Genomic DNA, 27,221 nt, shown 5'->3' with positions numbered 1-27,221 from the left:
TTGTTGGGGCTGAGTTAAATAGAGTTCTGACCTAGAGGAGTGTTTGCTGATGACATTGGGTATCTTCAATGGGAAGGATTCCATTCCCAAGCACTAATACCCTCACCGAGACAGGCAAAATGTTGAAAAATCAGGATAAATGCAACAGATTACATTAAAAATGTGAAATGGAATGAAAAGGAGGAATGAAAACCAATCTGCAATGCAGGGGCTAATGCATTCCAAAGATCTCTGGCGGGATTCTCCCGTACCCGGCGGGGTGGGGGGTCCTGGCAGGACGGAGTGGCGTGAACCACTCCGGCGTCGGCCCGCCCCAAAGGTGCGGACTCCTCCACACCTTCAGGGGCTAGACCGGTGGCGGAGTAGTTTGCGCCCCGCCGGCCAGCGTGGAAGGCCTTTGGCGCCACGCCAGTCGGGGCCGAAGGGACTCTGCCAGCCGGCGTGAGTCCGCGCATGCACGGGAGTGTCAGCGGCTGCTGACGTCATCCCCGCGCACGCGCAGGGTGGTTCACCTATGCGTCGGCCATCGCGGAGGCTCACACGGCCGACGCTTAGGAAAAGAGTGTCCCCACGGCACAGGCCCGCCCGCAGATCGGTGGCCCTGATCGCGGGCCAGGCCACCGTGGGGCCACCCCCCAGGGCCAGATCGTCCCGCGCCCCCCCCCCCCCCGCCCCCCCGGCAGGACCCCAGAACCCGCCCGCGCTGCCAGGTCCCCCCACTAAGGGACCAAGTCTAATCTACACCGGTGGGACTGGCAAAGAACCAGCGGGACTTCGGCCCATCGCGGGCCAGAGAATCTCCGGGGGGAGGGGGCCACTGCAAGCGGCCGCCGACCGGCGTGGTGCGATTCCCGCCCCCACCGAATCTCCGGAGAATTCGGCGGACGGCAGGGGCAGGATTCATGCCACCCCCCGATGATTCTCCGACCTGGAGGGGGGGTCGGAGAATCCCGTCTCTCAATACTTCTTTAAAAGTTAAAGAAATGAAAAAAACTATACTTGGTTGCTTATATCTAACTTCATTATTAAGTCCAAAGATGTGGATTGATGATGTTAAAATTGCCCCTTATAGGCCGAAGATGTGCAGATTGGGTGGGGTTACGGTAGTGGGAGGGTAAATGGGCCTAGTAGGGTGCTCTTTCAGAGGGTTGGTGCAGACTCGATGGGCCGAATGGCCTCCTTCTGCACTGTAGGGATTCTATGGATTCTATGGATAATTGGTATAAAATCCACAATAGTTAAATGCACACATGGGGTACTGAGCCATACAGAGTAAAGAAGTTCTAGATGCAATCACTGGCCTGGATTGATCTAGTGAAGTGGGGGCTACATTTGACCTCAGCGTCCCCATGATAGGAGAACCGATCCTTTGCTGGAAAATGTGCATTTTTGGGACTCATGCGGAGGATCAGATTTGGTTAGGTTATGCAGCTGAGATGTAAGTAGTCTTTGGAACCTCATTGACTGTGATCATATATGACATTTGATTCCAGTACCCATGGAAACATGATCCAACAAGATGGCTTTCAGGAGAGAAGACAAGGAAACAACATTTTAAAAATCTGATGCTTAGCTTTCGACAGCAGTGTTCCGTAAATGATTCAAACAAATGGGTCACCTGCTCCTGCAAGACCATACACAACATTTCTTCTCAAGTAAAAAGATCAGTCAACATTTTTCTGCCAGACAGCAGTTTATTGATTGATTTTTTTTCTTATTCCTTGGGTTCTATCGTTTTCAATGAAATATTGGCCTGATTCTTTCTGAAGGCATATTTGAACCTGAATGCCAGAGATTAGATACCCATCAGATTTATGCTTCAAAATGTGTTGCGAGCAAGTTAGCATACACCGCTGTGAGCTTAGTGATGATTCTGGAGCAGCGCAGTCAATAACTATTGACAAATATTTGCTATCAATTCAAATTTTAATCACTTGAATGATATTTGAGAACTAGCCCAGTTGTTATTCTGGTAAGTGAAAAGCACATATTCAACCCAGGAGACCGGTTTTGATAATTTACCAAAAAGATGTGAGCAGCATTATTTAAAATTCTTTTAAAGTTAGTCCTGGGTGTCATACGGATAGTATGTGTGGTTGCAAGTTCCAAGGCTCATTGAAAGATTATAAATAGGAGTAGTTTTAAGATGTTGGTGGGTAAATTACTTTCAAAGCACCCGTTCTATTTTATTGGGAGTTATATAAAAAGCCAAATACAAAATATGTAGGAATTTATATTTTTAATGTCTCCACCATTAAATTCACACCAGGGATATCGTATATCTCTTCAAAAAGTCCAATTTTACATTTATTCCCTCAACAAATACTTATTGATGCAATATTCCATCTATGCAGAATTTAATGTAATTAGATTTGTTAACATAAATTCCAAAAGGAGCGCGTAGGGACTATGTTACAATTAGTGATTGACATTGTTAAGGGACCGGGGGTCAGTGAATCGATACAAACATTAAATGGCTTTCAAAAATTCAATTCCATTTAACAGGAAACATTCCAGCCAGCCAGAATGTCTGACAGATAATTATTTTTACATTCACTAAATAAATCGACAAAACTCAGGGAAAAGACGACTTTGTTTTGAGGAGATCGATCTTAAATCATGCCTCTGTCAGTTGCAGTGCAGTTGCAGTTCACTCTAAGTAGCAGAGTTGATCAAAGTAGCACTAATCCAGCAAATTGGACACTGCCATTGATCTTACTGGCATTGTGGGTGCAGACCAATGATAAGGGGATTCTCACTGTTGGACAAGATTCCACTAGCTTCTTTTCTCCACTTCCTTGAAGTCATCCACCTATTTCTTCAACATCCAGCCATGGATAAGCTGCAATTTCCTCCAATTAGACATTGGGAAGACCAAAGTTATGACCTCTGACCTCTGCCATCAACTTGTTCCCTGGCCACTGATTCCATTACCTGTTCTGGCCATTGTTCTTTTTCAACCCCGAGAGGAGTTTCTCATCTCATATTCTCTCCATCACCAAGATGGTGACCAAAGACAAAACTTCAAACAGGGCCTTCACAGCAAGTCTCCACCTCCATTTCCCATTCCAAAGCACATACTCAAATCAGCCACTTCGATGAAAGACTGACAGAGCTCTGCATTCTGGAGGAGTCACCTTTTGGATGAGATGTTATACTGAGGTCCAGTCTCCTCTTTTTAGTTGAAGTTAAAAATTTGGTGGCATTAGTTGAATAAGAGCATGGGAGTTCTCCTGGTGACCTGCCCAATTTTTATTCATGAAATAACATCGATAAAACAGATTAGTTGACCTTGAACTCATTGTGGTTTGTGGGAGATTGCATGTGCATGAGTTGGCTGCCATGTTTCCTACATTACAACTCCTCAGTGGTACCTCATTAGATGTAAACCATTTGGGACATCCTGAGATCATGAGATAACTTATTTTTCCTAATCCTCCTACTGTTGTGACTTTCCAGAATTGCCCAGGGAACCCACCTCTAAATGAGATACAGCTATGGTCAACCTCAGTGATGAGTGACCCTCATTCATCTCAGTGGGATTCAAGATTGAAATCAGGTTTGTTCACTCACCATGACCCCCTGAATAAAATTAAATACATTTAATATTCCTAAATATTTCATAAGTTATAAAAAATGCTTAATTATTCATATATCAATAGAACTGTCATCAACTCCAAGCAGCAAAAACATTGAACTCAGCTGGAGCACACGTCTCGCACAGCCAATGTTGTGAGCAATCAGCACGGACCTTACTTCACTTGTCCTTGCTTTATTTATGTATCACTTCTGTCACACTGATAGGAAAAAAATTATGCGGATGGAAATCAGCAGAATGTGGCAAACCTGCACATGGGCAACAGTCAACAAAATGTCTCATGGTCTGCACTCAGAACCCTGATGGGCTGCATATGGCCTCTGGGCTGCAAGTTGCCCACCACTGGAGAGCCCCCTGCGAAGGCAGATGATTCCTTCCACTGGAGATTGATTCCAATCAAGGCATAGGCTGGATAGAAAGCCGACACCTAAATAGAAATTAATGGATAAAGATACAGCACATATTAGTAGTTCCAGCTACAGCCCAGATTTTCGGCACGGTAGCATAGTGGTTAGCATTGTTTCTTCACAGCTCCAGGGTCCCAGGTTCGATTCCCAGCTTGGGTCACTGTCTGTGCGGAGTCTGCATGTTCTCTCCGTGTCTGCGTGGGTTTCCTCTGGGTGCTCCGGTTTCCTCCCACAGTCCAAAGATGTGCAGGTTACGTGGATTGGCCATGCTAAATTGCCCTTAGTGTCCAAAATGGTTAGGTTGGTTTTGTGAGGGCCACGAAGAATCCAGCACGAGTTTACAGGATACAAAGAAATAACATTTATTTACAATAATATTTATATACAACAGCAGCAGCAACTTCACTTGCTGCTCACTCCTCTCTCTCTGGTTCCAAACTGGCCAGCTCTATTTATGCAGGGAGTCTGCTAATGATTTCTCCGCTCCCTCATTGGGGAAGCTCATACTCCCATAGTATTTTGGATTGTCATTAGTCCCCAGCCAATGGTAAGCAGACAGGTTATAACATCCCTCCCCCCCCTCCCCCAAAGTCCAAGGAATCCACCGAAGACCCTGGCGAAGGAGGGCGTCGGACTCGTTTTGCCGCAGGCCAGACACCATTTGAACGAGCCGCTGGATTGGACAGCGTGTAATGAGACGGAGACCGGCGCTTCCGTGATGAACGGCGTAACAGTTGTACATCCACGACCCGTGGGCCCGAGGATTCCCCCTCTGAGGTGTCTTGTGTCTCCATCTCTGAGTCGGAGTCCGCTGCCTCCGTCATCCTGGCATCTTTATCTCTACGCGGTTCTGTCACGACCTGCGCAGGCTTTGAGTGAGGCACCAGAGGAAGAATGTGAGGAATACTTTCCATTGTGTCTTGTCTCTGTGGCTGTAGAAATGAGCTCTTGGGGCGGGGAATCATTGGAAGGGATAGTCTTCTGGACCGAACGTGGTCTACATGTTTGCGCTGGAGACGACCCTGGGTTTGCATCTGGTAAGAGATAGGGCCCGTTTGCCAAAAAATTACACCAGGGACCCACTGAGCACCACCAGCAAAATTCCGAATGAACACTGGGTCACCGGGCGCAAACTGCCAAATCGGCCGATGCCGAGAAAAACCATGTCCCTGCCATTCTTGTGTGCGGCATACTTTTGCGCCAATGTCCGGGAAAACCATGCTATTGCGTTGTGCTTTGTACGCATGGATTCGAATCCCATCCTCGTCGCCAGTTTTGTGAGGGCCACGAAGAATCCAGCACGAGTTTACAGGATACAAAGAAATAACATTTATTTACAATAATATATATATACAACAGCAGCAGCAACTTCTCTTGCTGCTCACTCTCTCTGGTTCCAAACTGGCCAGCTCTATTTATGCAGGGATTCTGCTAATGATTTCTCCGCCCCCCCCCCCCCCCCCCTCATTGGGGAAGCTCATACTCCCATAGGATTGTGTGATTGTCATTAGTCCCCAGCCAGTGGTAAAGCAGGCAGGTTATAACAGTTGGGTTATGGGGACAGGGTGGGCTTAGGCAGGGTGCTCTTTCCGAGGGACGGTGCAGACCCGATGGGCCAAATGGCCGCCTTTTGCACTGTAAATTCTATGATTGTATGATTCATGCTAGTCTTGTGACTCAGAGACTTAATCCATTGAGAAATACAGCCAAGCATACAAGGAGGATCTTGGCTTTGATCTCCATTCCACCTTAAATGAGCAGTGACCTCAATAGGGATGGCTGTGTGGGTATAACTATTGGCCACCATCACCCTAATTCCGTGAGAGGATCAATCTTTCTTAAAGTTTTTGCTTCACATTACTATCCCCAACTGCTCCTATTGGAAGTGTCTGTGTATGAACACATACTTATTTCAGACTCATCTGCAAGTCTGAAATAATCAAGCGACACTCACCATGAACTTTTCACAAATGAATAAAGATTAAGTGAAGATAAAACTGGTGCGTCTCTTTTAAAGATTGAGTCACTTTCATTTTTTGTAAAACTAGATTTTACAATAACTTATGGTAATCACAGTCATACAAAATAAGATATTGGACAGCTTACTTTAAAAAATACTTCAAAGGAATTTGAACACTGCATTGTAGTATTGTGCACAGTGGCGGACTGGCCAGGGTGTCAGCTTGCCCGATGGCAAGTGGGTCCCTGATGAAGTGGGCCCCCTATATCAAATAAAAATGCAATAAAGAAACAAACACAGACAACTGTTTTAGTAATAAAAAGGAATAAGAAAAAAAAGAGAACAGGACACAAATAAGCAGTGCATGAAAAGGAATGAAGCAGGGGAGGTAGTGGAAGGATGTGGAATAGGGGGCCCCGGGTCGGGCATAATTAAGGAAATTTCAGCAAGAGTGTGTGAATTTAAAGATAAAGTTACAATTCGTGATTTGAGATGGTCGGCAACTTCAAAGGATATCAAGCAGTAGTCTTGGTTCAGCCGGTACATCGGTCCGGGGCCCGGAGAGCCAAGAAGGGGCCCGTGAATCTCTGAAGGGCCCTTAAAAATTATAATTAATTAGATAAATAAATCTCCAACTTCTTTCCTGAGATTTGTATTCTAACTTAATAAAATATAATTGTTTTTAAAAAGAGCAATACCAAATAAAAATGCAATAAAGAAACAAACAAATAATCACTCAGTGTATGAAGGAACGAAGCAGTGTTAAACGGATGTGAGAAGGAGTGGAGGGGGGGGGGGGGGGGGGGGGGGGGGGGGGCTGGTTCACCCGGGTCGGACATAGTTGGAAATCCACGTTTTCAGCAAGAGTGTGTGAATTTAAAGATAAAGTTACAGTTCGTGATTTGAGATGGTCGGCAACTTGAAAGGATATATCAAGCAGTACATAGGGTTGTGAGGTCACCGAAAAGGAGAAGCGGTACCTTTGACTGTGAATCATGAGTTCAAAGATATTGAAGTGATAAGCCATGATCGGTAAACTCAAAGGGTAGTGACTTGTAACACTACACTGGTATCAAACTGGACATGTTAACTTTGGTCGTGGGACCATTCTTAATGTCTTACTATAGTCGGACCAAACTTCTAAGTTTCAACAGTTGTCTCAGTTGCTTGCTGGTGTGAACACTGGACAGTGGATTGTCTCCTCTTCTGAAGCTGCATAGGCCAGTATTGACTAATGAACATAGCCTATTGAAGTGTAAGTAAGTTATTTTATATTTTTTATCAAGTAGGGGTTTATCTGGCGTTCCTTCAAGTTATTCTTGCAATCATCAATATTCATTTTTCCCAATGTGGGCTATTTTTAATTAAGTTTTTATTTCAGGAATATTACCCCTACCAGCATGGAAAAGAAAAAGCATAAATCTGGGTCGCTAAAACGCAAAGAACAAAATGAAGCAGAAAGGAAGGAATCAGCCAAGCGATGCAGGCCTATTACAGAGTTTATAATACCACAAGCACAATCCACATCAATATCCAATTCTGCAACAAATAATCAAGAAGCAAGAAACAATGCTCATGGTAGTGATGCAATGACATGTGAGTTACAAGAACAGAGAAGAGCTACTTTGAATGTAGAGACAAATACAAGTGCATCCATTACTAATCAACCCAGGCCCAATATTTCTTCTGGCTTCCTTGTTCCGGTATCTGTACTGCCTGTAGTTGCAACATCTGAACACATAGCTTCAACTAATGACAGGGAATCAGATATTCCTTCAAGCATAAATGACTTGGTTTCTGAAGCACATCCTGTAAATGAACCAACGCAAGAAAATAAAAGATCAATTACTGGAATCTTCCAAAATCTATCACGAGCAAAGCTAAAACAGTTTTTTGCTGAACATCCACTTCAGCCACTTGATGATCTGCCATTTGATGCTCGTTTGTATGAGAGGAAAATTATGAATGACTCAGTCCCAAGAAAATGGCTAACATATAACAAAGAAAATAGATGCTTATATTGTTCATACTGCTTAGCCTTTGAGTTTCCCAACACTTGTAATCCATCACCCTTTGTACGTGGCTTTAGTGACTACAGGCGTATTAGCCAGAGCTTGACTTTACATGAATCGACAACAACACATGTCAGAAATGCTCAGCAATATATCAGTGTGGTTAATGATGGCACCTTAGATAAATTTTTTGCAGCATCACTAATTAAAAGGAAAGAAAAAGTATTGAAGCAGAGAAGTATTGTCATGAGGATTATAGACATCATAAAGATGTTAGGCAAGCAAGCACTTCCTGTTCGAGGTCACAGAAATGAATCGGCCTACACTCTAGATAATGAGGTTCTGAATCATGGCAATTTTTTAGCTACAGTGCAGTTGATGGCAAAATATGACCCCATTATGGCAGCTCACGTTTCTGCAGTGCAAAACAAGTCTAAACAAAGAATCAAACGATTAGAGCAATAAGGAAAGGCTCAAAGTAAAGGCCATGGTGGACATGTTACATACCTGAGTAAAACAACTATAAACATGTTAATCAAAATTATGAAGAATATGATACAAGAAAGAATTAGTCATGAAGTTTCTCAAGCAAAATATTATTCTATTCAGGTTGATTCAACACAAGATAATTCAACCATTGATCAGTTTAGCATTATTATTCGGTATGTGCTTAAAGGTATTATCTGTGAGCGACTACTTTCAGTTGTGCCAAGTAATGATGGTACAGGACAGGGACTTTTTGATCTATTGATTGAAACATTACCGTATCTTAAAATTGACCCCCAAAAATGTTTATCTGATAACACAGATGGTGCTGCAAGCTACCATGGCCAGTATAATGGTTTACAAAGTAAAATTGCTGATGTGGCTGATCAACATGTTCATATATGGTGCTATGCCCATGTCTTGAATTTGGTGATAACTGAAACAACAAAATGTTGTGTGCCTGCAGTTTCTTTTTTCAATTTGCTCCAGAAGATAGCAACTTTTGTGAAAGCATCATACTCACGGTAGCATGGTGGTTAGCATCAATGCTTCACAGCTCCAGGGTCCCAGGTTCGATTCCCGGCTGGGTCACTGTCTGTGTGGAGTCTGCACGTCCTCCCCGTGTGTGCGTGGGTTTCCTCCGGGTGCTCCGGTTTCCTCCCACAGCCCAAAGATGTGCGGGTTAGGTGGATTGGCCATGCTAAATTGCCCGTAGTGTAAGGTTAATGGGGGGATTGTTGGGTTACGGGTTACGTGGGTTTGAGTAGGGTGATCATTGCTCGGCACAACATCGAGGGCTGAAGGGCCTGTTCTGTGCTGTACTGTTCTAAGTTCTAAGTTCTAAGAGAATGGCTGTATGGATAGACGTTATTGGAAAACATCTAGGACAAGAAAAAATGAAACGATTAAAGCTAATTGGTGAGACCAGATGGTCAGGAAAATCCAATGCAGCTACAACTATATTTGGACGTTTTGATAATGCCGCTGCCAGTACTTTCGTAAATCTATTGACATGCTTATCAATGATACAAGATTCAGAAAAGTTTGATGCAAAAACAAAACATGAAGCAAATGTTTTACTTCAAAGTCTTCTAAAGTTTGAAACCATATTGACAGCATTTACTTACTTGTATATATTTGAAACTACAACCCCGTTATCAAGTTATCTACAGACAAGTGGTTTAGATATGTTTACTGCATGGAGTTTGGTAGATTCAGCTACAACAAAGTTGAAGGAACAGACAAGAACATTTGATAACATTCACGGCAAGGCTTTGGAATTTGTAAATAAATGTAATGACAGGATTTCACAGATGAATATGGATGAAAATCAAACATTGGAAATTGATGCGTTGGAAACAGCATTGCCAGTTAAGAGGCAGAGGAAGAAGAAAATAATGGCAGATGAGCTTATTGATGATGAAAGAAATTCCTCAGATTCTCTAGCTGATTTTCGAGTAAATGTGTTTAACCTAATAATTGATCGCATTGTCCACTCACTAGAATCACGCTTTGTACAACACAAACAGTTGTATAAAGATTTGTCCTGCTTGGACCCAGCAAAGTTTAAAACTATTGCAGAGAAGGGCCTTGAAGATGAAGCATTGGAAGGTATTATTAAGCTGTTTCCACAAATCAGCAAATATCAAGTAATATTGGAATTGGTTTTTTTTGCTTCAAACTTTGATGTATTAAAGCTATTGCTTAATGATGGTGAGAATATGGATTCCAGTTGCAACAATTGTATAATTTGCAGCACTTGCCCATCGTGTGTACTAAAAATTCTGGCATCCAACAGACTTCATGACAAGGCATATGATAACCTTTATGAACTTTATAAAGTCATCTGCACACTATCAGTTACTCAAGTCCAATGTGAGAGGACATTTTAAAAGCTAAAGATCATAAAGACAAGGTTAAGAAATTCGTTGTCTGAGGAGAATTTGGAATCATACATGTTGCTATCCATTGAAAAGGAATTGTTAGATGAATTGGATGCAGAAGCAATTATTGGCAGATTCGCACAATCATCTAGCGAACATAAACGATTGCTCTTAATATAGTGGACTGCATGCAATGCTCTATTGTGCTTTTGAACTATCTGTTAATGTGTAAATTGTGCAGTAAACTATTTAAAAATATCAACCAATTACTTAAAATTAAAAAAATAAATTAAAAATTCAATTATAACATTCTGTATTTACATTTGGTATCTACTGCCAGTAATATGTACAGTACATGTACACTGTAATTACTAAGAAATACACATTTTTTCCACAAAAATTTTAATTGTACTCTTTTTTCCATATGTATTTTTTGAAAATTTTATTTATTCGTTATGAAAATTAAATGATAGCATTGTAGTTGTGGGTGGGCCCCCTTTGTCTCCTGGCAACCAATATTTTTAGACCCAGTCCGCCACTGACTGTGCAGTCCACTTCATACTATACCAGCTCTCACTTGGCTACATGTGACTTGTCAGTTTTTACCTTGGGAACAGTTAGAACGAACACTCAATTTATGGCTACTGAAAGTGTAAAGCATTTTTGAAACTGCATTGAATGGATCTGCATGGAATTAAACCTGCTCCTAAAATTGGTGCAAATTGCGAGTAATTTGTTCCTTTGCCAGAATGGGTCATTAACCGTGCTAAATTCAATTACCCAAGGGCAACAGCTTCACTGTTCTGGTACCTTTCGCTGCATCTTCCTGGCTGATTTCTGACTTTCTGAGCTTGCTGCACTTCACATAATTTACCGGATCCCCTTTGAACCAACTGAGCTGTGTGTGAGTCCGAGAAAATTTCATACCCCGAGTTACACCACGCAGAATTATTGTACTGCCAAAAAGCATAGATCAAAAGTAAAGCCGTAAACCCTTTTCCACTTCTACAGCCTGCTTTCTGACCAGCCTGTTTGATCCATCTTGTGACCCAAGGAATCTAGCAGGATATTCAAATAGAAGAAGTGCCTTTGAAAGAGCTTTCTGTGTGTTGTTGAGATATGAAAGAAAGATGACAGAAGTGATCACCCACAATAAATTTCTGCTGCAGGTTTGAGAGGAGTAAATGTCATTCTGTTTCTTAGGCTTTCAATTTGATTTGATTTTTTTGTATTTCTTCACCTTTTTCATTTTCATTTTCTTTGAATATTTTCCGAACAGGGAACACTGCATAAAGCAAATAACCTGCTCCAGTAAAATAGAGCAATTCCAATATCTTCATCATCACTTCACATCTAAACCTTTTTGACTGGTTGACTATCTTAACTTTGAGTGGGAGAAGGGGCACTTATGCTCAAAGGCAGATTGAGCAGTTTAGGACGATACTCTCTGGTGTCTGGAAGAATGAGAGGAGAGTAATTTGAGGTATATAATAACATATAAAGGTATGGATACAGTGGACATGGAACGGATGCTTCCTCTTGTGGGGCATTCTAGAATGAGAGGTCAGTCTCAGGATAAGGGGTAGCAACTACTTTTGCCAAAGGGTCATGGATCTGTGGAATTCGCTACCCCAGAGTGCGGTGGATGCTGGGGCAGTGGGTAAATTTAAGGCCTCAGGTGAATGCTGTTCAGCACTGGTCCTCACAAATGGGGACCAGATGGATTGGCATCTGTGGGGGTCTCACAGAAGATTGGAGGCCTCCAGCTGCATGCCCATTGGGCAGGGTAGTGCCTGGCACTCTGACAATGCTATCTGAGTGCCAGCTTGGCACTGCCAAGGTGCCCAGTGGCACTGCCAGCTGGCATAGGTACTACCAAGCAAGCATTTTTTTGTGTGCTGGCGATTGGGCTCAGGGGTGCCCTGTGTGTGTGTGGGGGGGGGGGGGGGGGGGGATTTTAAAATGGTGTCCTGGTCTCTCACTACAGTTGAGGGAGGGAGGGAGGGGGGGGGGGGGGTTCCCAATGTGCGGGTCTCCCCTGTGTACAAAATGGGGCTATGTGCGGCCTTGGCTGTCTGTTCTCTGCTGAGGCCACTTATACAACACGAACCGTGTTGTATAGTCATATATTTCTCGATGCTACGAGCGCCGGGTAACATGTGGCTAAACGTGCTCGCTATGGGACCTCATTCCCAGTTAGTTGAATTGCTTTTAAAAGATGGCACTTTACATACTCCAGTCCATTTTTGTAAAAGCCTATCAACAATAGTCTGCAATTCGTGAGCTTTCAACCTTTGAATACTACAGAATACATATTTCCTCTCTGTTATTTAATCCAACAGCTGAAGGCAAATATTCAGAAAAACAAAGTTTTTGTAATAGGGTCTCAGCACTACTGGCTCCCCTAGTGTCAGAAGCTGTTCTTAGTTCACTGTGACCTGGTTTGTTCCGACATCCCCCGTGAATACATACCATCAACACCAGCAAATGCAATTTCTGTTGCTTAGCAACTAACAGGTTCAAATTATATCCTTCATAAACAGTCTCTGGCTGCATTGTTTTGACAAACTACCCAATATTGGGGAAAATCTGATGAGGGTATTAAAAGATAATTAAAAATGAATATTATCACTGGACCAGGGAATTTCTAAATGTAATTTCAAGCTTCATTGAATGAGTCCCGTTGTTATTTGAGAATCTTCATGTTTTAAGAAATACTCAACTGACATTTTGTAGTTGCAAAGGATATGAATGATTAATGGCTACTTTCAAACAGTAAATTAGCCCGCTGAAAAATAATACAACATATACAATCCAATCCCTAAGCATTTAGAAATTATGGTTGAAAAAAGCAATGAACATCGTTTACCACACAAAAAGGTTGCAGTTTTCTAAGTGCTAATCAAATTACATGCAAATAGATGCTTTTTAAAAAGAAATTACAATTAAGGGGCAATTTAGCATGGCCAATCCACCTACCATGCACATCTTTGGGTAGTGAGGGTGAAACCCATGCAGACATGGGGAGAATGTGCAAACTGCACACGGACAGTGACCCAGGGCTGGGATCGAACCCAGCTTCTCGCCGCCGTGAGACAGCAGTGCTAACCACTACGCCACCATGCCGGCCATACAAATAGATGCTTTTGCAAATCCATATTTGTGTGTATGTTCTATTGCAGTGTTTCCCAACCTTTTATATGTCATGACACACCTCTATACTATAAATATATTTTGAGGCACACCTCCTATTTTCTCTGTCTTCTTCCCTTACTGGGAATTTCATTTTAAACTTCTCCCTGTCCTCTCTCCTGTTTTTATTTTACCTCTCCCTGCCTCTCTCATTTTTCCCAGGGTTTTGCACCCTTCCTGAGATTTCACCGTTTGTGCAGGCACATGGAACCTCTGTCTTCAGCTTCAAGTCTCATTCGTCATGCGCATGGGCCTGACCGACATAAAACATCTAAACCAAGCATCTGCCGCTCTTTCACAGCTGGCGTATGCATGGGAGGTCCAAGCTTGGTCGGGATTTGGAGATGCCAACTGATATACCTTCAATTCACCGTGAGGCAGAGAGAGCAAGTGAATAGTAGGCTTTATTAGTCATGAACATGCCTAGCCAGAGTCAGTAGTACAGAATGGATGCCGCCCACAAGAGGCAGGCTTATATATGCCCTGGTGCAGGCGGAGCCAGAGGCGGAGCCATACCGGGGTTGCAGTACAGCACCTGGAAGCAGTTCATATCACCACTTTCAGGTCATAGGTCACAGGTTACAGAATCATGCATGCATTATGGTGAACACATTCACCACACCAATCACAGAGCTGAAAATGAAGGTTAGCTATAGTATAATTCCATGAATTGTGAAATCATCTTGAGCCTTTTTTTGCAGCACACTTGGTGGGAGGTGAGGGGGGGGGGGGGTTCTTCACAGCACACCAGTGTGCCGTTGTAAACCACTGGGGGGGGGCAGCATAGTAGCACAGTGGTTAGCACTGCTGCTTCACAGCTTTAGGGTCCCGGGTTCATTTTATAAATAAACCACTGGTCACAGCAGCGGAACCCCCTCCAGAGCTGTAGCCCGCGTATCTCTGAAGCTCTGGTGGGAGGAGATCTGAAAGAGGCCTCAAGAACCCCACCCCCTGCCTCCAGATACCTGCCATGCTTTTGGGCTCAGCAGGGCATCGATCTGCCACCAGGAAGATCCTGATGGTGTCTTCAATCCGCCCCAAATCAGGCACTGAAATATAGATTGGCTGACCAGTGCTACCAGATGTGTAGCCACCCCGTCACCCCGCCCCTTCCACCCAGCCCACTGACCTGACACCGACTGTTTCACATTTCTCTCTCCTTTCAGCCGACTCCCTGGGATTGGGATTGCTCCAGCCTGAAAATCAAACAAATTTCTAGATTTCATGACAAGGGGCGGGATTCTCCGTCCGTTCACACCAGCAGGATTCTCTGATCCCGCGGCAGTGAAAGGGAGATTTGGCTAAACCGCCAAATTCTCCGCCCTGGCTAGCCGAGTGGTCGTGGGTGGACTCGCAGAATCCTGGTCAGGGTGACCAGTAATCAAAATCTTCACTTCCCCTACTTTAATGTCAGAAAGATCAGCCAATTCCTTATCTAAATGAAATATTCAGGAGCACCTCCAAACATCCAGATTTTTAGTCTTATTCGGGATAGGGGAGGATGCTTTGTCGCCGCATTGAACTTGATTCTCTTTAATGTTGCTTGTTGCCATTTTTGAAAATGAACTGAACTTTAGAAATGAATCATGAAGTAAAGACTTCAAAGAGGGACAACATCAAAGGTTAACTATTTTCACTATAAGCAGCTGCTCTGTACTTGCAGTGGAACACGAGGAGCCTTTCATTTAAGATACGGTTCAATGCCAAAGTGGAGGGAGCTGCAAAAGGTTTTGCACAACTTTGTACATCATTTCAGTTCATAGTAAAATGTGCCGCATTATGTGAACCAAACTTGCTCGCAGCCCTACCACAATACACAACATAGGTCATTTGACCATGTGATAGTGTGAAATAGGTGACAGTGAATCAGCAGCCTTCTCGCTGTCTCTTCTGTAATTTATTTTTACAGAAGCCAAGATAATTTATCATTTTAATTGGGGCAGCTCTCGAAAACATTTTTGACAAAATGTTTACAACAAAATGGATTCCTATCTTCCATATAATAATTCTTGTGACATAAACAATGTTAGTCTTTTGCATCTTGCCAGTTCACCTGAGCAGCTGAACAGGAAATATAAATTTCAATTTTGTTTGAACTAACATAGATCATGAGCGGGATTCTCCGTTTCTGAAACTTAAATGTTGACGTCAACGCAGAATTAGTGGACTTTCACGACATAAAATCTGGCGCCATCACCTGGACCGATTACGTTACTGCTAAGGAGCAAGAACCGGCGCCACATGGAACACAATCGATTCTAATGAGAAATGGTGCCAGATTCGTCAGTTTCGTGATTCACACTCAAAGGCTGACAAGCTGCAGCCGCAAATACACACTTCACTCCCCACACACACCATCTCGGCCAACAAGGTGGAAGCGAGGAGAGCAGCTCCGAGGTTTACCGATGCCGAGCTGGAGACCCTCCTGGACGCGGTGCGGATGGCATTGTACCCCGGCCCGGGAAGGAGGCTGCCAGCTGCTGCCGTTCGCTGCGCCCGGGAATAGGTGGCAGAGGCCATTAGCGTCATGGGCAACACCGTCTGGACAGGCCAGTAGTGCCAGAGAAAACTGCACGGCCTTCTCAGGGTGGCCTGGGTGAGTAGGCAGCTCCGTGCCCCTGGCAGTAACCCGCATCCCGCATACACACGGAACCCTACTCACCCCCACCAGGAGGAAGGCCAAAACCCCACCCTGCCCACATGCCGGTACCCGTACACTGAGACCACCAGTTACCCACACCCTGGGCTGCATGCGTTGTTGGACTGTCTAACACTGTCATTTTCTGTACCCTCCTCTCCGCCTCTGCCCAAGAGAAGCCCTCGTACAATTGCCATGTTGTTCCCCCACCCTGCCCCACTTTGGATGAGCAGAGGATCCTGGACATGATCGGCAACCCAGAGCAACAGGAGGTCACCGAGATGGAGCTCAATGGAATGGCCAACTCTCATGCAGGGATCACCCAGCTGCATGGTGGACAGTATTACTGTAGGCAGGAATCAGATGTTGTCATCTGATGCGGAACACTAGAGCTCATCGCAAAGCTGGTTGTCATCATCCTCCATCCCATGGACCAGACCTGGTGTTACTCTATGTATCACGGAGGGAGTTGCAGGCGGTGGGGGGAATGAGAAACTGTGTGTATTTGGGGTGCAGTGTCCGCTCCGTGCCTCTGGCCAGTCCCCCCCCCTCCCCCTCTCCCCGCGCCAGTCGGTGAACATGGAGCCGATCAGAGCGACCCGTGCATGGTGGCCCTGACGCAAATGTTGTGCGGCCTCCCGTGCCAGCCTGGGCCCCATCTCCTGCCCATCCTTGCCCTCCCCCACATCCTCCTCATCGAACAAGGCCTGCCATTCCGCCTCCATCACATGGGCCCTCTGCTGTGCGATGTAGTGGAGGACACAGCAGGCCGCCATGATGCGAGCAGCCCTCTCAGCAGCATACTGGAGGGCCGCTCCGGAGCGTCCAGGCAGCTGAACCACATCTTCAGGAGGCGGAAGCGCCACTCGATCACACTCCTGGGTCCCATAAGGGCTTCCTTGTAGCGGGTCTCCACGTCGGACTGTGGTCTCCGGATAGGCGTCATCAGCCACAACCACTATGGATAACCCCTGTCACCCAGGAGCTAGCCCCCCCCGGCCGGTGAGGGGGGGGGGGTCTCGAACATGTGAGGAATCATCGAGTGTACCAGGATGAAGGCGTTGTGCACACTTCCCGGGTATTGAGCACATGATGCACAGCTGATGGTCACGTGCATCCTGTTGATCGCCCCCCTGGACCCGGGTCATGTCGGCGATGGTGGTGAACCCTGCTGTCCAGGCATCCTGATGGGCTCGGTCCACATTGAAATGGATGTATTTAACCGCCTGGGCACCGAGGTCTGTGAGATCCTGGACAGGTCCCCACTCGCCGCCTGGAAGGATCCCGCCACGCAATGGTTTAGGGCGACTGTCACCTTGACGGCCACCGGGAGCGAGTGTCCTCCCCCAAAGCCCCTGGTGCCAGATGTGCCATCATCTGGCAGATATGTCGCACAGTCTCTCTGCTCAGCTGTCATGCCCGGTCTGGCAAGTCCTTGAACGAAAGTGGTGCCAGTACATGCGAGGCCTCATGCGGCGTCTCCTTCCCACTTCCTCTTCCTTGGCCTATTGGGCAGCCGGATCCCCAACCTGGGTGGCTGCCTCCTGTCCCTCTGTGGCACACTCCACTGCTGCAGCTCCTCTGCCTCCTTGAGCAGCTCCAGCTCGTACAGCCGTAGGGCATCCCACAGGGCTGTGGCGACGAGCAGGAAGGCCACCATTGCTGGTTGAATTCCAATATCCATTGTCTGCAGGGGGTGAAAGGCTGACATGTTAGCCTGGTGCATACCCCTGTGCACAACCATGTCCACCAGGCTAAATGGAGGCCCCGGTTGGCACTGCGGACCCCACCCCCACATTTCCCTCCTCCATCCCTGCTCCCCTGGCCCCGTTGGTGGCTGGCACCCTGGGGCCTCTGGCACTGGCGCCCGTCCCTGATGTCAGGGGTACCGTTGGCTGGCACTGCCCCCACCAGTGGTATGCACCGTGGCCCCCGTAGGGGCTACTGTGGGTGATGCCCTGGATGGGTCGCTATTCAATGACACTTTTTTGGGGAGTTTCTCTCTGGTTTAGCCCACACTTAGAATTTTTTTTAGCACTCGGTTGCTGAACTCAAGAGATCGGGCTGCCATTTTGAAAGGGTGATCCAATCTCTAAGTAAGCTTGTGGGTCACCCCCACCCATGGGCAATGTCATCCCCCACACTCATAGACACTACCCCACACCCCCAAGTGAGGACACCCCATTATGGGGTCCCTGGGGGTGCCCCCTTTTCGGGCCCCCCCAAGTCTCCTTACAACACTCCCCCCCTTTTAGGACCCCCACCCACCACCACTCCAACCTCCCAGAGGCCCCTACCTACCTGCCCTGCACTCCCACCCTTCAAATCCCCCCTGCACCCTCATTTCATGGGCATTGCCCCCCCCCCACCCCTGGCCCTTGGCAGTGCCACCCTGGCAGTCGGGCACCCTTGCACTGTCAACCTGGCACCCATGCGGTGCTTCTGGCTTGGCAGTGCCATCCAGGACCTTGGCAATGCCAGGGTGGCAGTGCGAAGGTGCCAGCTGGGCAATGGCAAGGTGCCCACGTTCCAGGGGGAGGGACAAGGAGCCACCTTGCACTTACCCTGACCACCTAGGGATCTCCGATGGCCGGTGGGAGCCCCCGGGTGATATTCCACCTGATCCACATTTATGTGGACCAGCACTGCTGCAGCCTCCCTGGGTGTGCTGGAGAATCGACAGAAACTGGTGGATCCCGGTTAGGTAGGTTGTAAGTAGGTTTACGACTTACTTCCGGGAGCGGTGTTTGGTCACGCCCATTTGGGGCGAAGTTCCATCTCTAACGTCTTGCGGGACTTCGGAGAATCTCACAAGTTGCGGAGCCTGTCAGGGGGCCCGCTGGAGGCCTCTCCCAGGATTCTCCGGCCACGTTGTGCTCTCGCTTGAGCGCAAAGTGGCCAGAGAATCACGCCCCTGGAATCTTGTAACTCAGAGGTCAGAGTAGCACTCACATAGCTAACAGGCCTCAGAGCATGAACTCAACCATTCACATAGGCCGTAATTCTACGGTTCACTGGCGGCAGGATTCTCTGCTCCCGCTGGCAACGCTACCCCCCCCCCATGGGTTTCCCAGTGCCCTGGTGTGGCTTTAATGGGAAATCAATTTGAACAGGCTGGTGGCCAGACACTTACTGATTTTGCTGCATTTGCAAATTACCTTACACTGTGTAATGTCATAATTATAGGTCTCACTAGATAATTGGTGGTTTGGGCCTTTGAAGTGTATATTATGAAAGCAAAATGCCCTTCCTCCAATATGAACACTATGCTGGCTGCCATCCGATTTACCACTCGTATAGAATGCACTAGAAATCCTGATTCCAATTCAAAACTGCAGGAAATAAGAAATTGATATCACTCAGTTATAGATAATATCATCATTGTCAAATATTAATTTCTCTCTCTCAATCGAACCATTTCAATGACTTTGGTTCTGACGAAGAAGCTGGTGAGAACATAAGTCAGAAACACTTTCATTATTGAAATGCAAATGTCAATTTTATACGCCACACAATAACTATTGAAAAATGTCCCAGCTTATATGATTGCATTTAAATTCATTTTAACGCGAACATATACTAAAGCAGGTACAAATTAAGCACATAAAAAGTGGTTTAAAATGAATAGGTGAATGGACCATTTACTCCCATAAACTTTCTCGATGGATTAAGTGTGTTGTTTTTTCTGCTTCTCCCTGTTATTCCAGCTAAAAGATTGATTACCACATGAATACCTCGATTTGGAAAGTTTCACTTTAATCGCTACTCACCAAGCAACAGAAGCTTCACCACCAGAGATGTCTTTTCCCCTTCTTGCTGCAGTAGTCTGTCGATCGCTCTTGATTTTCTGCTGGCTTCTGATCTTCTGCTGCTGCAGCCACTGCCCATGACTGGGCTGACTGAGGACATCAACAGTTGTGGCGAGTGGCTCCAGTGTTGTGTGGCAGATTCCCCATGCATTGAACGAGAAAGTAATTACAGCGGAGCAGAGGTCCCTGTAATGCAAAGCAAGGAAGACGATACTCATCCACCGAGACAATGGCCACTTCATCACACAACGCCATATGCTGGTCAGGCAGATTTTAAATTACAGGAAACAAACCATGTTTCACTTAGCGCTGTCAGTTCAAATCGCTGAAAGACCTTTACGAAATGTCATGGGTTTAATATAAAAGAAAAATTCACCTTCAGAATGAGAGGATCAGTTATATTTTGACAGATTTACTGCGAAATGGTATCACAGAGACACGGTGTCGGGGATTATTTTAGTCATACATTTTTACGCATTTTGGCAAATATCTGCAAAATGTCAACTGAAATGAAAATGGCTTATTGTCACAAGTAGGGTTCAAATGAAGTTACTGTGAAAAGCCCCTAGTTGCCACATTCTGGCGCCTGTTCGGGGAGGCTGGTATGGGAATTGAGCCATGCTGCTGGCCTGCCTTGATCTGCATTAAAAGCCAGCTATTTAGCCCTGTGCTAAACCAGCTCCTGCATTGCAACACATCATCATGTCACCCTGATGAAAATTATACAAAGCTTTCTAACGCTTCACTCTAAGACAGAGAGAACCTGTCAAGAATATTTTCTTAAATTCAGTGCCCCTTTAATTCTGTCAGCAATAAAACTAATTAACTGTTGCTTCTTGCAACAAATCAATTGAATAAAAAGGGTATGCAAGGGTATGGAATATTGACTGGAAAAAGTCATAAACATTACACAATTGAAATAATACTGTCAATAAATTGACAAAGGAAATCATTTTTGGGATGGCGGATCCTTGATACCTAAAACAGAGTTTACTAAGACCCTCACGTAAAAGGTTCACGGTTAATAGAAAGGAGTCACAGTGCAATATCATAGTTGTTATTTGGAAAACGGCATTCACTTTACACAAAATAATCAAATCACAGATAATAATGAGGATTGATGCTGAATAGTGAAAGAAAGGAAAAATCAGACATCTGCTCTGTTTGACAGAAAAAGCATGGGTGGATCAAAGCAAATTAATTCCAAGTCTGGTAGCAAACAGGATTCGCCAGGTGTTTCCTGGCACCCGACTGGGCGTGGCCGTCACCGGTACCCAACATTAATTAGGGTACGTAATGATGCCCCACAGGCTTTGCGCTGCAAATGACTGTCCCACCAGCCGATTCACTGGGACTGCGCCTGGCAACTCCCTACTAAGGACAGGGGGGCAATACTTAAACCAATACCACAGAGCAAGTAGCGTTGCCATCACGCAGACCAGCTCCGCTATTCAGGGATGCTGACCTGGTCAGGCTCATGGGCCGAGTGCAGGAGGGGTCCCCTGTTTCCCTCAAAGGGGGCGGATAGTCAGCTACAGGATAGCCAGTGCCGTCTGGGAGGCAGTGGCAGCAGCCGTCAGCGCAGAGAGTGTGACCAGGAGGACTGCCATCCAGTATTGCAAGAAGCTCAACGACCTACACCGGGCTGCACAGGTGAGTTGGCATCGGCCCCTATAATGATATATTCATGCAGATAACTAAAGGGTTAATTATAACATCTAGCTGTAACACTACCACTAGGGGGCACCACTAGATCCCACTATAAGTATCAGTTCCCAGAGGATCTTGGTCTCTTTCCACTCAGGAGTGACTAGACAGCATTAGTGTATGAGAGATAGATCACAGCATAGTTAGCACATGTAGTTTTGAATAAGTTAATACATTAATATTTAATTACTTGATTACTAGTGATAGTTCTGTAGAGTGTCGAACTCAATTATAATTAATCGTTACTTAATAAATTAGTTGGCTTTCAGTTGAAGACTCGTGGTTTCTTCAGGATCACACCATCAGACCATTCTGGACAAACAGCAACTAGTTACAAAATTTATTACCAGTAATATAACAGCCCCCGGCACCAGTCCTGCCTACCATCCCCGCCTCCCCCACCCCTTGTGACACTACGCCTTGCGCCATACCATTACAGAGATTCTGTGCCAGGCACCAACCCCTCCTCAGCACAATGCCATGTCCATGCGCCAGCAGACCCTGGCACTCATCAGCATATCCCCACCATGCCCTGCAGTGTTATCGCTGTCCCCCGCCGTGCCACCCACCCCACACCCAAGAAGCATGAAGTATTCAGCCCTCTCTGAGTCCCCGCAGGAGAAGTTGACACACAATCAGTGGGAAAGGGCCAAGATGGATGACAGGTTGCCAGACTTAAGGGTCCTCCCCCTATAGGAATGAAGTCCAGAGGTCAGGTGGGTGGCCGAGGATAGATTAGTCACCGGCGTCGAACTTGGCTTACACTGCACAGGTGAGGATCTACCGGCCCCCACCCAGGTGACCTGTCACAGATGAGGTGTTCATGCCAGTACAATGATCCCCTCCCTTTCAATGATCACATGTCTATTCTCACACAGGATCTACAGCTGATGGTGCTGGCCTATCCGGAGTGTCCCTCCAAGTCGCTGGGAGACGTGTCTGTAATATCCCACCCAAAGCACACGGGACAAGTTTGATGATAGTCCCCATGTGGCTTGAGTATTCACACCTCGTTAACTACGGGGCAGGGACTGTTACATAAAAGGACGGCCTGGCTAGAACAGGTCTCCAGAGTGAAAGGACTGGTGAAGCCTAACCGGGTCCTGTGTGTGTATATATGTTCATGCTGTAAATAAACCACTACTTTATTGCTAGTCGACTGACTCCGTTGGTTTTACTGGTGTCCTTGACGCAGAGGCCCTGCATTGCATTTCCCAGAAGCTAGGGGACGTATCCCAGTCTCAGGTGGACCTTGCCGGGACGCTGTGGAGCATGTCCCAGTTTCAGGTGGGCATTGCTGAGGGATTTCAGAGCAGATCCCAGTCGCTGAGGACCACGTATGAGATACAGGTGATATTGGCGAGGCGCTGCAGACCATGGCCCGCTCACAGAGGGCATCAACACCATGGTATAGACATTGGAGAGTTGCTAGGTCTGGCAGAGCCTGATGATGCAGGGGCATCTGGTGATCAATCCATCTGCCTCTCCATCCCAAGGTGACCCCCAGGTACTAAGGGCATCGATTGGAAGGAGGGAATACTGGACGCCGACCCGGAGCCTCCCTACAGGGAGAAGATGGCAGTCACCAGCTCTCCCGAGTCCAACCCCCCAACCATGCCACCTCTCAGGGTCAGGGAGCGGAACAGGGTGGCATGGCAAGGCATGTACCATCACTAGGTTGACACTAGGCCCTCCAGAGGACGCCCGCCATGGGACGTGATAAGCAACAGGAACCGTCCACCTTTGATGTGGAGCCATACTTTGAAGCAGTGGTAAAGCACTGAGGGTTAAGCACATTGAGGGTCACTCAGAGGCCACAAGAGGAGGAGGGAGGCACCATTGGAAGCTAGAGACATCGGGGTCACTATTGCACTTGACACGTACATGTACGAGACATGTGAAGCCTCCGTCATGTTATTCAGCACCGCGGGACGGCCCGCGCTTTGCCCCCTCGCTCCCCCTCCCCGACCGAGCCCATTCCCCTCCCCACCAGCTCCCGGCTGACTGCCCGATTTCCAAGATGACTACTCACCTCCCCAGATCCCCACAGCAGCCATTCCACTGGCTTCACGTTTTAAACAGGTGTACGGAACGGCATCGGCGTGACCGCTCGCTGGGGAGGCGGTTAGATCACGGGAGGCCGTTCGATAGGGTTCCTTCCCGTTAATGGGGTGGAGATTGGTCTTAATTGGTGATTATTGATTTCTCTCCACGTCACAGCAGGATCTGGATCTCGCCAACGGGAACGGGCCGGTTAGATCGGAATCCAATTGTCACCCGGCGTGGTTCACGCTTTCGGCCTCACCTGTGATCTAACTGACCCGTTCATTTTCGAGCCCAGCGTGACGACTCTGACAGATCGCGCCCCATATTTGTTTTCCATTATTTGCTGCTCCTTTCAACTTACATTACCACTGCGTTAGATTGAAGCAAGAACATTTGACATTAATTCACGTCTTGAATGCTCAATGATAACCCTATAATGAAAGGATAGTGAGAACCTAAAAGGAAAATATTTTATTGCATCAGTGCCTTTGCTTTAAAATGTTAGCTTATAACTAAGTAATTACTAATATGTTCAAACCATGATATATTAGCATCATTTTGCTCCTTAAAGGCTCAGAATCATATATATTTGTTGGCATTTTATTGATGGTACCACATCATTCCTAATGTGAATAATAATAATTTCCACTAAATCTATTACCTTCCTTCTGGTGCTCCTGGGAAGCTGTTTCATTTGAAAAATAGTTATACCTACAGCCTGCTGATGGTTCTAAAATAGTAAGATTACCCACAGAATGGCATCATTAAACTAAATGCCACAGATTTCAATGTGCTAATTTATCAAACATTTAAAAAGGATCACCACACTGTATGAGGGCCATCATCCCACTAAACAGAACGAGTGCATCAGCAGACTTGGCAGCCAGAAGGAACATTTGTCCAATCTTAGTTGTGACGATCAATAAAAGATTGTGGAATTTTAAAGGTCGGGCAACCAGGGTGTCCTGGTTTGACCACGACAGTTTTTCACGAAGTACCTCGATGGCCCACCATCGTTTTTCTCCAAATAGCTCAAATGTCCTGGTTTTTAGCTTTTCAGAGGCCTCCCCTGCTGCCCTTTAAGCCTCCCCCTATGTTCAATTTACTGTCAGCAAAACAAAACCCTTGTGCTTCCCTGTACCCTGGGGCTCAGGGCCAGCTCCACTCTGCAATTGAGCAATGGTCGCTACAGTTGTTGTGCAGCCAGGAAGATCAGGAGCTCAGTCCAAGGGGGTTTTCACCAGCGTTTTGGTGCTGACAATCCCATTGCTGATGATGCCTTCTGGGCACTCAGCCACTAGCCCAGCTCACCTGATGCCACAGCATGAACTGGTCAATCCAACCTGCTACTGCAGCTGCTGCCAAACCACTTGCCTCCTCAGCCCTCCTCCTCGACAATCCCACTGGCTTCTGCTCCAGAGGTCACCCTCACCAATGCACCATTTGTGTGGCCGTGAGGAGCTGTCAATCACTTTGCAGGTTGGGATCATAGAATCAGGATGATCCTGTCTTACCAGTCTGGTTGGCCTATTGAGCAGTAGACAATTCAACTGCACAATTAATCTTCTAATAATGTTTCGAATCATTTGGTTAATTAGTGATCAATAATCCATCAATAATGACAGACTGGGACACAAATTGTAACCCAAGATACTCAAGATGCACCAATTACCGGTACAAATATGTACATTTGTGAAAATGATATTTGATGTTAATTGGTAAATATACCTAAACGCAATCCTCCTTCCGCATGTTCACACAATCTGCTGTATAAAATGTGGTTCGACCACAACTACAGTACTGTGTGCAGTTCTGGTCACCACACCATATAAAGGATGTGATTGCACTGGAGTGAGTGCAAAGGAGATTCACCAGGATGTTGCCTGGGTCGGATCGTTTCAAGAGAGATTTGATAGGCTGGGTGATGTGACCATCAATTCACACGACACGTGGTTGGAAGTGAACAGTGGTTTTAATAGTCTTTCAACAGAGCCTGCCTGCGATGAGGTGAACTGGCAAGCAGGCTCACGACTGCCAAGCTTTATACTTCCGGTTAGTGGGAGGAGCCATGGGCAGAGCCATGGGCGGAGCCGAGAGTGGAGCCCAGTACAAACTCCTCACTCCCCCAATGGCAGAGCCGCGCAACTGCTCGTATACCGAGCTTACATAGACACAGTACATCATATATAATAACAGTGTGAATTACACGGACTGTGATTCACCACATTCACCCCCTGTAAAAAAATTGAGTCCAGCGAGGGTGATGTGTCTACAAAATCCAAATTACGAGTTACAAGTTACAATTTACAGGTTATAAATTACAGGTTAAGTCGATCTGGCGGCCGAGTCGTCCTCTGGGATCGATGAAGCACCGGGGTTGCAGCCCCTTCAGGTGTCTGGGAGTGGCGGTCGGCGAGGGACCCATGGCGGACTCCGGGGGTGATTTGGCCAGAGCTTCGTATCTGACTGGTTCGACTGGTGACGGGGAGCGCCGGAAACCCAATGGCGCGGGGGCGTGGAGCACGGGCAGTGGAACTGCAGGCGTGGGGGCGCCGGGCGCCGGACGTTGGGAGGGGTATAGTGTGAGGGGTATCTCAGCGGTGGTGGTGTCGGAGTTGGATCCTGCAGGTGCAGGTCCCGGAGGGAAACAGTGTCCTGACGGCCGTCAGGGTACTCTATAAATGCGTTGTGTGGGTTTGAATGGAGCAGGAGCACTCTCTCTACGACTGGGTCAGTCTTGTGAGTCCGGAGGAGAACCGGGCCCAGTGTCTTTAACCATGTTGGGAGCGAAACCCCCGTGGTAGTGCCCCTGGAAAAAACAAATAGCCGCTCGTGAGGGGTCTGGTTGATGGCCGTACATAGGAGGGACCTAATAGCATGGAGCGTGTCGGGGAGGACTTCCTGCCAATGGGAGGTTGGGAGCTTCCTGGGCCGGAGGGTCAGTAGGACGGTCTTCCGGACCGTCGCGTTCCCCCTGGGATTGTAGCTGGTAGTCCTGCTCGAGGCAATGCCCTTTTCGAGCAGGTACTGACACAGCTCGTCGCTCATAAAGGACAAACTCCTATCGCTGTGTACGTAGCTGGGGAAACCAAACAGGATGAAGATACTATGCAGGGTAATGACTGTGTGGGAGATCATATCGGGGCATGGGATAGCAAAGGGAAAATGAGAGAACTCGTTGATGATGTTCAGGAAGTACACATTCCTATTGGTCGAGGGGAGTGGCCCTTTGAAATCGATAGCGAGGCGTTCAAAGGGCCGAGAAGCCTTGACCAGGTGGGTCCTGTCTGCAGTTTGCACTCCGCACAGATCGGGCAGTCCCTGATGATGGCTTTCACCTCCTCTGTGGAGAAAGGCAGATTTCGGGCTTTGACGTAGTGGGCGAGCCGGGTGACCCCCGGGTGGCAGAGGTCATCGTGAATAGCTTTCAGGTGGTCGTCTTGCATGCTGGCGCATGTGCCGCGGGACAGGGCATCTGGGGGC

The 27,221-nt window shown here is 46.7% G+C and overlaps 1 protein-coding gene across 2 annotated transcripts in view; it reads right to left on the bottom strand.

The window, feature by feature from the left end:
* The window catches only part of LOC119973418 (guanine nucleotide-binding protein G(t) subunit alpha-2-like), a 105,479-nt gene extending 85,380 nt beyond the window's left edge, over nt 1-20,099 (bottom strand). The window contains exon 1 of one of the 2 annotated variants that reach the window (XM_038811501.1): nt 19,947-20,099. In XM_038811501.1, coding sequence (XP_038667429.1) covers nt 19,947-20,085 — 139 coding nt within the window. In that variant the 5' untranslated portion in view covers nt 20,086-20,099. Of the gene's footprint in view, nt 1-18,740; nt 18,881-19,946 lie in introns of those variants that run through there. The other variant, XM_038811502.1, reaches the window with a different exon arrangement.
* Between the last annotated feature and the right edge of the window lie 7,122 nt (nt 20,100-27,221).

The sequence above is a fragment of the Scyliorhinus canicula genome, chromosome 11 (genome assembly GCF_902713615.1).
Source record: "Scyliorhinus canicula chromosome 11, sScyCan1.1, whole genome shotgun sequence".
Taxonomy (NCBI): Eukaryota; Metazoa; Chordata; class Chondrichthyes; order Carcharhiniformes; family Scyliorhinidae; genus Scyliorhinus; species Scyliorhinus canicula.
The sequence above is the reverse complement of the archived record's forward strand: the minus strand, read 5'-3'. Positions and strand labels throughout refer to the sequence as shown.